Below are 12786 nucleotides of genomic sequence, written 5' to 3'. Positions count from 1 at the left end.
AGCCTTTAGAAATAGTGACATCAAAGTTGAAAATTGTACCTTGGTGAATGCCATGGTTAAAATCTTGACTTTAATGGCCCCAAAAGTGCTGTTTTTGTGCTTGGTTACGGACCAGTTAGGAAGAAGGACGCAAGCTCAACCTGGCAGCTACACAAAGTCCGAAACGACCAGATAATTGACTTCTCTCTTGTGACTCTCTCGACACCTGCAGTTAATCATCATCACTTGTGCCTCTAAACAGCCTCATCAGCTGCCATCTTTAAAAAGAAGACACTTTGTCAGAGGCTTGATTGCCTGAAAGCAAGCCTCACCTGACACCAGCACGATGGGCCGTTTGTCAGGGTGCAGCTCCATCTGCCTGGCGATCCAGGGCCCATCAAAGTGAGCGTACCACCAGCCTTTCTTCTTGTTCTGGGGGTCCTTATATTGGTCGGCGGGGCGGATGAAGGGGATGCGGAAGTATCTCTGCTGACGGTTCATGGTCACCTCCTGATGCTGCGCCGTCATGGCAGGAGTCAGGTTCTGTTCAGCTGAAGTCAAAGCACATTTCTCATCACAACTTCATGTGGAGATGGTAAAGAACATTTCCTCACTTCTGAATGTGGAGACGCCGGTGACATCCTCAGGAATTAAGGACTTCAAATGTCCGATTATTTATAACTGAAAGGTGCCGATTGCGGCTCAGTTTACAAAGAAGACTCACTTTCAGTATTGCCTTAGTCGTATTAAGGTCAGCCACTGACGGAGCTAAGCCTATTTACACAGGTCCGAAAGTATCTTTGATGAAGTCAGTGCCACTGTTAAAGAGTATTTTCAAACCTTAAGTATAGACCTGTAACTAGAAATCAGCTGGACTGAAAGACGGATGTTTACACTCACCGTAGTCAGTGACAGATTTAGGCGCCCTCTGATCGCTGCCATCGTCTGTGCGTTTCTTATTCTTGGACTTCCACGCGTGATAGACTTTCAGACGCCGATGGAACTCCTCCCTGCAGGCGGCCAGTAGCTCAATATCTGTCCCCGAAACATACAATCAGCGAAAATGCGCGACAGGGAGAAAGAAAGAAACACTCTTGGAGCGTCTTTTTGGGCTGATATATAATTTTCACACTTTAAATCAGACATCTGGGATCGACTTTGCTGTCATTGTGTCTCAGTGACCTTCAAAATACTATTATTATGCTCCTGAACACGTACAAAGTAAAGCTGGTCTTCATTACACTCACATCCATCAGGGATTCTTTTTTAATCGCTTTAACAGACGACAATAGTGAATAATTATGAATAGATTTATGAGATCAGAGGCTTGCTCTTGGCCTTGATAACTGACAGCCATAAAAAAAATTTCTATAACAATAAAGTCCAACTCCAAAAAGAGTATATGAACTCCAGTGTTCACTGGTGGCCGGTTATTTTGGTTACCACTTACAGGTATAGACATCAGGATGGGTTCTGGTCAGCTCTAGTGGGAACCTGGATATTCTAAAATATTTTAATGTTGTCAATATGTGCTATAAAATACAGGCAGCTGCACAGGCATTCTGGAGCAGATGCTCCAGTCAGGAAATAGGGCCACCTCGAACAAAAATGGCAATATTGGTGCAGATCGGGGGAACAATTCTCAATCACTGGTATGTCAGATACTAGAATACATTTTGGGGGAATTAATTAGAATTTGCCATTTTTCCCCTAAAGAATGAAGAAAAAAATGGACTCCAACAAAAGGGGCACTTTACTCAAGCAGGGTATGCGGCACCTGTGACTTTTCCGGTCAATAATTCAAACTTGAAAATGTCAATAAGTTGTCAAATGATCATTTTGAGGAAACTTGCCCATAAGCTTTGAACGGACCAGTAGGTGTGTTCAGGGGGCTGTGACCAAGCAGAGTGAAAGAACGTGGCTCTGAGCTAGTTGGTTTCAGTGTGACGGAAAAACTTGGGACTGAATGTTGTTATTGTTCCTCTTGACTCCAGCGGGAACAGACTACTGTAATCTTTGGACTATAAGCTGCTACTTTTTTTTCTTGCGGTCTGAGCCCTGCGGCTTATACAGCAACGCAGCTAATATATGGATTTTTACAGGCTTAAGAGCATTTTGAGTGCTTTAATGTAAATAAAAGATGTGAGGAGTTCATGATTCAACTTCAGAAGATTAGCGAGTTTGTTTTATGAGTCTGTCTCCATGCGGGAGCCCGTTTTCCAAACTAGTTTAGAAGTGATCCTCATGCATTTTTTAAGCCGGTTGCACCACTGGCATGTATGTAAAAAACCTATTTACCTTCTTAAATTTAGCGCTCGATAGTCTGGATTTTACGGTAATTCATGTTCCATTATTTCTGTTGGCAAATTTATTTTTGGAAACTTGAACTCAATATCATTTTCATAAATGACTTCTTTATAACACATTTCATGTGAGGAGCAGATCTGGGACTGTATATGTGGCCTTATTTTCATGTTAGAAAATATGCCATGCAGATTTAGGCGAGTTCCCTTTTGGAATCTCAAAAAGAACTTGGACCACCAACAAACAATTTTGGTGCAAAAGCTTTGACAAATTAGCCAGATGTCCTCGGAATCCCACCCGGAGTATGGGAACTGATTCGAGTGGCGCACACAGTGGAAGACTTCTTGCCGACCGCAGGGATATTGGCTGGAAATGACAAGGAAGATCACAAGTCTGCCATCCTGCATAATGACTGTCTTTCTGTGCCAGCGAAAACTCCGATAGTTGAGCGGCTGCAGCTGTGGAAACATCCTCGGATGAGCCTTTCGACTTGTTAGGCAAGTCTTCACGTGTCCACGGTAAGCACAGCTGCACATTCAGCAATTCCAAGAAGCACTTTGCTGGCTCAAAAACTAGTGCGAGAAAATGCTAGAGTGCCCGCCAATCAGCCCTGCGGTCATGACAGTGCGCACTGTTGGGTGGGAGACGCGCCAAAACATTTTCTTAATTATTGAACAGGAAGAGTGGTGAGCATACTGGGTATAATGCACTTCACATCTGCCTGTGTTGCCTGGCCGTCTACTCTGTATGTTGTTGCAGTTTTTCTCACCACAGGAAGTGTTGATGACATCTCGCAGCTCAGCATACTTCCACTTGCTGAGGTCGTACTTTTTCCCGCCGGCTGCAGCTTTGGTGGCCTGCACCTGAGGACCCCTGTGGCCACAGAAGAAGGCATGATCATTTGCAGGATCCTGTTGCTATACCGGTGACGCAGCATATGCTTCCTGGCTGTCGTCTTTACCGACAATATGGGGCTGTACAAGCAGTAATAACCAATGTGGAAACGATTTCAGACGACGAAATGCTTCACATCAAACAAGCGCAAACTGGCAAATGTTCAGCGTCATTTTGCTTGAGCAAAAAGCTTGATGACCCGGGTGAAGATGTGACCTTTTGGAGTCGGCTTCAGTGGACGCGACGAATAGGTCTAAAACCAGTGTGCCACTACACATGAAACTACGAGGAGTCGGTTGGTGTGTGCCCTGCCGAGCTTCCACAGACTTCAATTTCATATTCCCCCACAACTTCATATACATAACCGTCAAAATACTAGCAACAATGTTGTACTTCTGTCAACCAGATTTCAGACTGGCTTGCGTTCAATTTGTTCATTGCAATTACAAAATGAACAATTAAATACCTCTAAATTTGAGTGCCTTCGAATTTCAGTTTTTTAATTATTATTCTCATTTGTTGTGAAAAGCAAGGACAAGTTGTTTTTTTTTTTTTATACACTGACTTTTTTGTAGTTGAGTTGTAGAATTGGCATAGATGTCCAGCTTCCAGCAAAACTTTTGAAACAGCTATTTTTCCCCTATAAATGATAAAGATAAAATCTTGTAGTAATTGTTGTAATTTTAATCTGCAGGGAGTGAAAAATAAAAATAAAAATAAATCAAAATTCAACGGGCTCCAGTGACTTTCGATAATTAATTGATAATGAATTATCAAAATTTAAACATAGTGTATGTAGGTCTTTACTGAAAAAAAAGACATAGCTTGTCAAAATGTGAACATGATGCATTATAGCATACTCAAAAATAAGTGAATGATGGGGAAAACAAATAATGAAAATGTAACTGTGGGAGAAAGACAATTAAATGGCATGAAATGCTTTTGAAGTCTGACAAATACTTTGATAATTGATGTATTTGTTTTTATCAAAAGCAGACTAAAGCAGACAACAACACGTGAGACCCTTGTGTGGCCCTGCAGCCACAGGTCTCTCAGTTTAAAATGATTCATGAACCTGTCCAAAAGGATAGCTGGCTGACACATGGCTGCTGCATGTCTAGGCTCACGACAGCCGCATCAGCAGCTTCCCTGCGGAGATCAGGCTCCTAATTGAATAATGCTTCAGATTAAAGTCCTCTATTTACAGTCTGCAGAGGAGTCCAGCCATCAGGAATCATTATGCAGATAGTCCTTAGCGCTTGGAAACAGACCCTGACTGCCATGACTCAGGATCGTCAAGTGCAGAGGAAAAGCGGCGGCTCTTGTTTCAGGTGTAAAGCATGAGCTGGAAGTGAAGCGATGGTCAGAGCTTTCCGCTATTTCAGGAAATGACTATTTTCAAAAGCGGAGTTAAAGTCAGGTCACCGCACTCTCGCTATTCCTGCACACCTGCAAGGCTGGGAAGCAGAAGTGCTATTTACCAGTCGAGCACTGTCGTTTCGAATATCGATATCAAAGTGGGATTTGGTGGTGATTTCTTTCAGATCTTCTTTGGGTTGCCAGAGTTCAACTAACTAATAGGAAGCTGTGATGCCAGAGCCAACTCTAACAAGATTAGAGCCTGTTGGCAGCTACTTCCTACACCACAGACTTCGTTTGCCTTTCAACACAGCAGGAGTCCGTCAGAACCACGTACCACAGACACCTTCGCTCCAATACATGACGTTTGTCAACAGGTAAAATTGAAGACCTGGCTTGTTACAATCAGTCTTGGATCAGAAAAACAAAAACACGACCCAAGTGCAAAGAGGAAATGGCTTGGTAGTGAAGCTTATGGAACTAAGCATTTGTGGCCTCATGATATCATGATATACCGCATCACAGTACTGTGATATATTGTGAAGTTCTAAACTGTTAAATGCACAACTATATTCTTGGAACTAGAAGGTACAATTGAATTATAAGTTGTTGGATATAAAACTACTGTTAAGATACTGTTGCAAAAGGAAGACAGAGATTAGACAAAAGAAAAAGATGAAAGACCTAGCGAACTGGTGTTAGTAGTATTTCTAACTTTGTGAGCTGTTTACAAATGGAAGAACTAAAAACTCACATTTGTGAGCATAATGGACACAGGTGTATTTTTGAAGAATTAACTAGGGGGTTAGACAGGGATTAGTAGACAGTGACCGTGAGGGAATGAAGACTCCTTCATTCATTCATTCATTCACTTAGAAGTGGATGAGACATGGGCAGAGTAAATATTACTCATATCTTACATGGCTCTGGCAGAAGATGAAGAGATAGGGAGGTCTGAAAAAAGCTCACCGCTGGGAGAAACACAGCAACAGAGGAAACTGCCGTTACAGATGCCAGCCAGGGTAAATGACTGAAGTTCAGCAGCTGTGTTTGCATTCAGGTACCTGCGCAGGCTGGCATCCACCTGACCCTCTTCAGAAATCAGCTCAGCCTCGCTCTGAGCGATCCTCATGGCGAGCTCCCTGTCTCGTCTCTCCTGCTCCAGTATGGTGGCGCGTTGAGCCTCCTCCTCTCGCTCCAGAGCCAGCTGGACCTCCAACTCTGCCTGCAGTCACAATAGCCATACATGTAGTCTCAGATCAGCAATGCTCCTATTAAAATCCTTGGCACAAATACAGTGTAACAAAACGGTGCCAGCGTAATTGTGAATCCACTTGCAGTTCTCAGTCTTGCACTACTACACTTCAAAACTTCCCAAGGTCTTCAAAAAAGGCTACAGAAGCATGCAGTTTTGGGCTGTCTCTGTCGCCAGTACCACTCCATATTTACCATGTTGTCATAATGTTATGGCCTAAATAACATAACATGGAATTGAAATCACGATAAACATTCAACGAGAGTGCAAACAAATGGTTGAATAAACTGTGTGTCTTTAGTTGGTGTGTTGTCCCAGACTTAATTTTGTGAAACAGACAAAGATGAAGTGTAGCGTGGACAGTTGGGTGAACGGATTGTTCGCAGGGGGAAGACAGAGGGGTCAGAATGAAGAAGATTAACTGGCTTGGCCCAGAGAAATGCCAGAAGGGAAACAAAGGCGCTCGAATGAGAACCTCCGATGCTGGAATGTCAGCTGGGAGAAATTATTGAGCAGGGAACACAAAGGCGCACATCAAAAGTGAACGAGTGGAAGAGGCAAAGACGGATGATGGTAAGAGTGCGATAAGGAAAGAAAAGCGAATCGTTGGGTTAGGTGAAACTGGGCAGAGCGGAATCATCAATCATGAATCCAACCAATGAATGTGGAAATAACGTCAGCATTTACCTGCCACAGAGGTCAAACTGGCATCAGGTACTACTTCTCCATATTTTAATATTTAATTTGACTTTCCAAGTACCTTTTGTACCACAAAAAAATCACCTTATGAGTCATGCAAGTTTTGAAAGGCACAATATTTTAAATATAAAACCCCCCTCATGTCCAGAACTTTTCTTTGTTTCTATACATATTATTCTCCAAGAACACTTTGCAGAGAAACTTCTTTTGTGTCTCTTATTCCCAGGTGCATATTTGTGGCAGTCTTTTATGATGTACACACCTCAAGCAGCTGTGATGCCTGAACACCACACGGATACTAGAACAGATGCCTATTTTACACTTGGTTTATTTTCTGCGGCAAATTAACAGCAATATTTTTTTCCCCTCCTTCAATGTCTAATAATTCAATTTGCATTTCAGCATAAATTGCAAACAAATTCTGGAAGGCAGAAGCTAATAAGCACTCTAATCCTGCTGTAAACAAATTGGACCCACTTTTGGCAAATTTAAGTGGGTTACAGCCCAAATACTGTTTCTTTCTTCTTTGCAATGAGGCTATACTTAATTGCTAACTAAACAAGCATCAATTGATGTGTTATTTTGCCATCAATTGCCAGTATAATAGTGTAAATAATGAAGAAGACATTGTTGACATGTTGGCCAGCTAGGAAATGGATAGGAGCCAATGAGGTTCTTGGATATGATATATGAGGTCGAGAAGAGGAATAATATTCTTGTACTAAATCCAATGAAAAAAGTTTTTTTTCTCAATGAAAAGGTTTGTCTCTACCAACCTGTAAAACCTTCTCTTCCTCTTCTCTTTTCTTCCTGTCTTCCTCCTCCTGCTTCCTCTTCAGTTCCATTTCAGATTTTCTGCAATACAATTTTCATCATCAATGAGTCATGAGAGTCCCTTAGGTCCAGCCGTCCGTCACTTACAATCGCCTGTCCTCTTCCTCTTGTTTGCGCCGTTGCTCTTCCTTCTCTCTCCTTTTCCTCTCCTTCTCCATTTCCTCCTCGATGCGCTTCAGCCTTTCGGTCTCTTCTTCCTCCTGCTTCTTCTTCTGCATGGACGAGAGCAGCTGCTCCGAGCGTTTGACCAAAACTTGGTACTCCGTGTCGATCTGCTTCCAAGTCATTATTGTGCCCTGATGGTCAAAAGGACAATACATGTCTCAGTCTGAATGATTCAAGTCTTATACTTAGCCGTTGATGGTTAGATGAGGTTTCATGAAACAGTGTACTGATTGTCAGTGGCCACCAGATGGCACTGTCTGCTGTAAAATGTTTGGACTTCAACCACTAACTCCTTGAAACCTCACATCAATTCTAAACCAAGAGCGACATCTAGTGGCCACTGAAAATTAGGACACGGTTTTATTAATAACATTTCACAATACCGCTACCCGCCACTAACTTGTGGTTTTACAGTCTTCTACAATCACATTAATTTTTTAACACCAGGATGATGGAATTTAGGTTAAATCTTTTTTAAGTTTCAATTTTCAGTGCAATTTCATTTACGTTTAATCATGAATATTTTGTTTGTGATGTCACATTGTACAACGCTGTGCACCAAAAACTAGTGGAGAAAAAAGTTATTGTAAGGTAATTAATCTGCATCATTTTGCAGAAATAAAGACCTTTTTTTCAGGCATGAATGAATGGAAATGAACAGGTTTAAGCATCATATATTTGTTCAGATGTGGATGTAGAACTTCTGTTTGTCTAGCTTTGGTCAAAAGACATTTTGTCAAAATGTTTGTGCCAAATCCAGAGAAATAATGTTTCTACTGATAGAAATAACTCATAAGAAAGGATAATCCCACTTGGAGGAAGTCAGCACTTCGGCCATGAACGCAACTCTCAGCTTACTTCCTGGATGTCTTCATGAAGTTCCTGTCCATGGGACATAAAAGATGCCCACTTGACTCTTCATTTGCACTGTGGCACACAGCTCACATAAACACAAATTGACTGACACACGGGCGCCGGAGCCACAAAGCTAAATTCCCCAGTATAGTTGTCAGGCATTCAGTGGGGAGAGAAGAGGTCATCTTATTGTGAAGACTCATTAGAGCTGGCCTCCAACACTGACAGGGAGGGAAGACGACGTGCGCTTGTCCCCGATGTACAGATGTCTGAATGACAGGCATTGGCATCTCATGCATTATTCACCATGTGACACCATGCCAGGAGCAATTTCCGAGCACTCGGAACACCACAAGTGTCGACGGTGAGGCTGCTAACAGGATAATAGAGGAACATAAGGGAGAAGAAAACTCTGATTGGGGGAAAGAGTAGGTCAGGAGGTGCTTCTTTGTCAATCAGGAGTACTCTAGGAACCATTGATGGCATCGTCGCACCTGTTGATTGTTCACAGAGTAGTTCTGATAGAGTCTGATCAACACGTTTTGGTATTTCAGGTACATAAAAGGGAAAAAGACTGCACTTGGTTTTGTACAGATTTAGGGGCTTAAACACACCCCATCAATCCCTTCACTAGTTTCTATTCTATTTGCTTTAAAAATGTTCTGACTCACCTTTATTTTGGCCAACAGAGCGTCTATGGAAGCCGCGAGCTCTTTCACCAGTTTGGCCATTTCTTGTTTGCCCTCTTTCAGCCCATTCACCACCTCGTTGAATCGCTCCATATGTTTCTTCAGGTTTTTAATCTTGACCATTCCATCAATGCTGCTCGGAAGCAAACAAAATAACTTCAGATCATTCTACGCCATAAAGTTTTATCAACATGTGTTGCATCTGCCCTTCACATACACCAAAAACTCCTTTGAAGAGCACCCCTTTTTACTACTGCTGGAGTGGAATTTGCAGCTGCAGGACAAGTAGACATCTATTCACAATGACCTTCTCAACTGAGATACAAAAATACAATGCGTGGGAAGACAAAACACACCGAAAAACACACAAAAATGGGAACAATGGATCAAAAGGAGACTCACCGGGGCTTATGCTTCTTCTTACACAACCACATTCTGACGGTCTTCTGGATCTTAATACAGGCCAGGGCTCGGTAGCTCATCTTGTTTCGGACTGTGACAAACAATTAGCATCTCATCACATGGTGAATAAGTTATAATATAAATCATGTCTGAACAGCTGAGGCCAACTACTGGTGATGGCTAGATGAGGCTTCATGAAGCAGTGTCCTGATTTTCAGAGGCCACCAGATGGCACTGTCTGCTGTAAAATGGACTTGAACAACTAATTCAATTCAACAAATTCAATGAAACCTCATATAATTCTAAGAGTGCCATCTAGTGGGCCCCACAATTATGTTTCAAATTAGGAATTCTCAATTTAGAAAAGAGGCTAAACATCACGAGACATAAATTTCCCTTCCACTCATGCATGTGTCCAAGCAGCAGCAGTTTCCTCTTGCATCAGTGACACCTTTTCGACAAAGCAGAAGTAGCTGACTGGGACATTGTTTAATGGGGCGAATCGATGGCTGCACCTGGAATTCAAAGAACTGCTTCTGTTTCATCGTCACAAAATTCAGAGTGACGGCAATAATATACACTGATTGAATGTGGCCAGCAGAGCTGTACAGTAAACCAAGCGGAAATATTCAATCATGTTTATGGTCCGGCACTGTATGTGAACGACTAATCAGTAGAATCAGAAATAATTTACTTCACTTGCAGTTGAGTTCGATACCAATAAATCAACGTATGCCAAAATAGACTCCTGCTGCTGATGTACAACAGGGTGATTTATATTTATTATTCTACCCACGTTTGATGACAGACAGGCTGCACCACTGGACCTTCTTCCAGCGGCTGCACACCAGCCACTGATTCACTTTCTTCAACAGCTCTGCGAGGTGGTCCGGATCGGACTTCATGATCTGGTCAAACTCTGCAAACTTAAAAACAGGCAAGATAAATGAATGCAAAATACAATTTCATAATTCTCTTACAATGAAACCAGCTTGGTTACATACTTTCCCAGGGCGGAAGAACACTTTGGTCAGCCCAAATTTAAAGTCGACATCATTCAGGCCGAGAGCTTTGAACAAAGCCTGGGAGGAAACAAGAAAAAATAACTATGATTTATGCATTCAGAAATGAGGGCAGAATGAGCTTACTCACTTAATCATTTCCCAAATATGTTCAAGTGGTCATAGGCTTCTTGTGTTTGCTAAATTACGCAACTAATTAGGCTTTATCTTAAACTGATTACATTGTATTAAACGCAGCGGTACAGTTGGCACCACTTTAGTAGGCGAACGTGTGTGTTAGATTTAGCACATTCTCGGAAACAATTCAAACTATATGCACCTTGCAGAAGAGCCGTGGATTCAGACGTGTGAGCTTCTCTGGCATGTACTTCTTGTACATGTCGTAGAGCTCATGGAAAGGGGCCCGCGAGGGGAACCCGCCCTGCATCAGGTCCAACACCGACACCATTCCTTCGAAATAGAAAGAAAATATAATCATCATGCAGCAGAGTTGCACTCGTACCATGGTCGGCGGGGTTTAAATTTAAGCAATTAAGTCGACAAACAAAGACTAAAACGTCTCATTGTTGACACTCATCAATGTGTGCGTTGAAGAGCAACAACATGAAAGTATAATTGGTGCAAACAAACAGAAAATCTGCCACAGGATTGACAGTAGTTAGCGAATAAATCAGCTGGGGTTTAGCATTGATATGTAGACACTGCACAACAGTGTTTCATTGAAATTATCAACATAAAATCATCGCTAAATTATTGAGAAATCACTTCATTGTTTAGTGGCAGTTGCAAATTGCAATTCAATAAAACATGACAGGAAGGATAAAAATACAAATTAATAAATAGAGTCTAGGAAATTAATTGAAGTTAAATACTTTTTTGAATTGCGAGTTTCAATAAAGGCTAAATATCATTTTTATAATGATAAAATAAAAAAATCTGCTCTGCTTCTTTCAAAATGTAAAACTTGTTAACTGCTGACTGAAAAGTTCTAATCGCGTCCTCATGAGTAATAACTTTATCAGGACGAAACGTAATATAAACATAATATAAACATCTTAGCTGAGCAGAATCACTTTATTTATCTGCACATTAAACAGAATTAGCCTCACCTCCATTTGTGGCACATATGTTTATAAGCATGCATACATTATGCATGCTGTTCTCATAATTGTGCCTATATAGCACTTAATATCAGTGCATACATGCTAACATGTCACTCTGGGACTGTATTTTAGTGGCATTGTGTGGGACATAGTGTGGATAGATTCCTGAACAATATATTTATCATGATAATTTATAAATCACATTGTATTTTAAAGCTGTCTGTCAAATAATTCTCAAAAATGAATTCAATTCAGTGGCATACTTAACAGTATTTATTTATTTTTCCTTGCGTCAGATACATAAATTGAAGTAATATTGACATCTGAGAACAAATTTATGCTCACCTGAGCACTGCAGCTGAGAGAGAATTAGGGCCCCCTCAAACTGGTGACTGACCATTTTGAGATTGGGCTTCACACATCGGATGAAACTTGAGCCCTGGGGAGAGGAACATGGATCATATTTCCTGCTGCAGTTATTGAAAAGCATTCGCTTGCAGCTCAAAACTGTAACAAACACTCACTGTACTGCGTAGCTTCTCAAGCAGCAGGTTGAGCTGTGTCTGGAACGATAAACAAAGCTTATTATCCAAAGAAAAAGACCTCAGCTTCTGAGTCAAACAACTTGTTTCATAATTAATGAACGAGGGAGCTTCAGTGGGAGCAAACAGAATCAGTTTCACCAAACAAATAGAGTAAACCCAAAAACATCTACGAGTGGTTGAAAGCCTGTTAACAAACAAGAGGTTTTCAAGAGCTGGTCTTTTAAAAACACAAGGATAAACAGAGTGTGAGTCATGTGTCTGCATGCTGTTAGCTTTGGCTCCACAAAGAAAGCAAGTGTTGTTAAATTAAAACAAGAATACTGGATTCTCTGGAGTCAGAATATCAATTAAGACTGACACCAACACAAAACATGAAAGAAGAAAAACGTTATGCCTTCAAAATGTGGAACCATTTAAGCTCAGGAGACCTTTTCAACAGTACATGAAATAACTGAGCGATAACTGAAGTGGGGTCCAACAGGAACTCGTGTCAAAACGACCAAAAGAAAATGTCAATCATGTTCTTGTTGGCTAAAATGAACTGCAGCTAAAATTACCAGACACATGTTAAACAAATGTTGCTGCTTTAGTGAGCAGTGTTGAGAGGTTGATGAGGTTTCATGAAACACTGTCCCGATTTTCTGAGGGCACCAGATGGCAGTGTCTGCTGTAAAATGTTTG

The 12786-nt window shown here is 41.4% G+C and overlaps 1 protein-coding gene across 2 annotated transcripts in view; it reads right to left on the bottom strand.

The window, feature by feature from the left end:
* Positions 1-12786, bottom strand: part of myo6b (myosin VIb) — a 31259-nt gene that overhangs the window by 4413 nt on the left and 14060 nt on the right. Inside the window, exons 19-32 of one of the 2 annotated variants that reach the window (XM_053844649.1) lie at positions 12085-12123; positions 11906-11999; positions 10777-10907; positions 10440-10517; positions 10232-10361; positions 9436-9526; positions 9016-9166; positions 7412-7620; positions 7267-7345; positions 5601-5761; positions 5457-5507; positions 3053-3156; positions 880-1014; positions 312-530 (exon numbers count right to left, since the gene is read on the bottom strand). In XM_053844649.1, the coding sequence (XP_053700624.1) occupies positions 312-530; positions 880-1014; positions 3053-3156; positions 5457-5507; positions 5601-5761; positions 7267-7345; positions 7412-7620; positions 9016-9166; positions 9436-9526; positions 10232-10361; positions 10440-10517; positions 10777-10907; positions 11906-11999; positions 12085-12123 (1672 nt within the window). The remainder of the gene's footprint in view (positions 1-311; positions 531-879; positions 1015-3052; positions 3157-5456; positions 5508-5600; positions 5762-7266; positions 7346-7411; positions 7621-9015; positions 9167-9435; positions 9527-10231; positions 10362-10439; positions 10518-10776; positions 10908-11905; positions 12000-12084; positions 12124-12786) is intronic. The other variant, XM_053844650.1, reaches the window with a different exon arrangement.

The sequence above is a fragment of the Synchiropus splendidus genome, chromosome 16 (assembly GCF_027744825.2).
Source record: "Synchiropus splendidus isolate RoL2022-P1 chromosome 16, RoL_Sspl_1.0, whole genome shotgun sequence".
Classification (NCBI taxonomy): domain Eukaryota; kingdom Metazoa; phylum Chordata; class Actinopteri; order Syngnathiformes; family Callionymidae; genus Synchiropus; species Synchiropus splendidus.
Note: the sequence above shows the minus strand (reverse complement) of the source record. Positions and strands in the feature narration are given on the sequence as shown.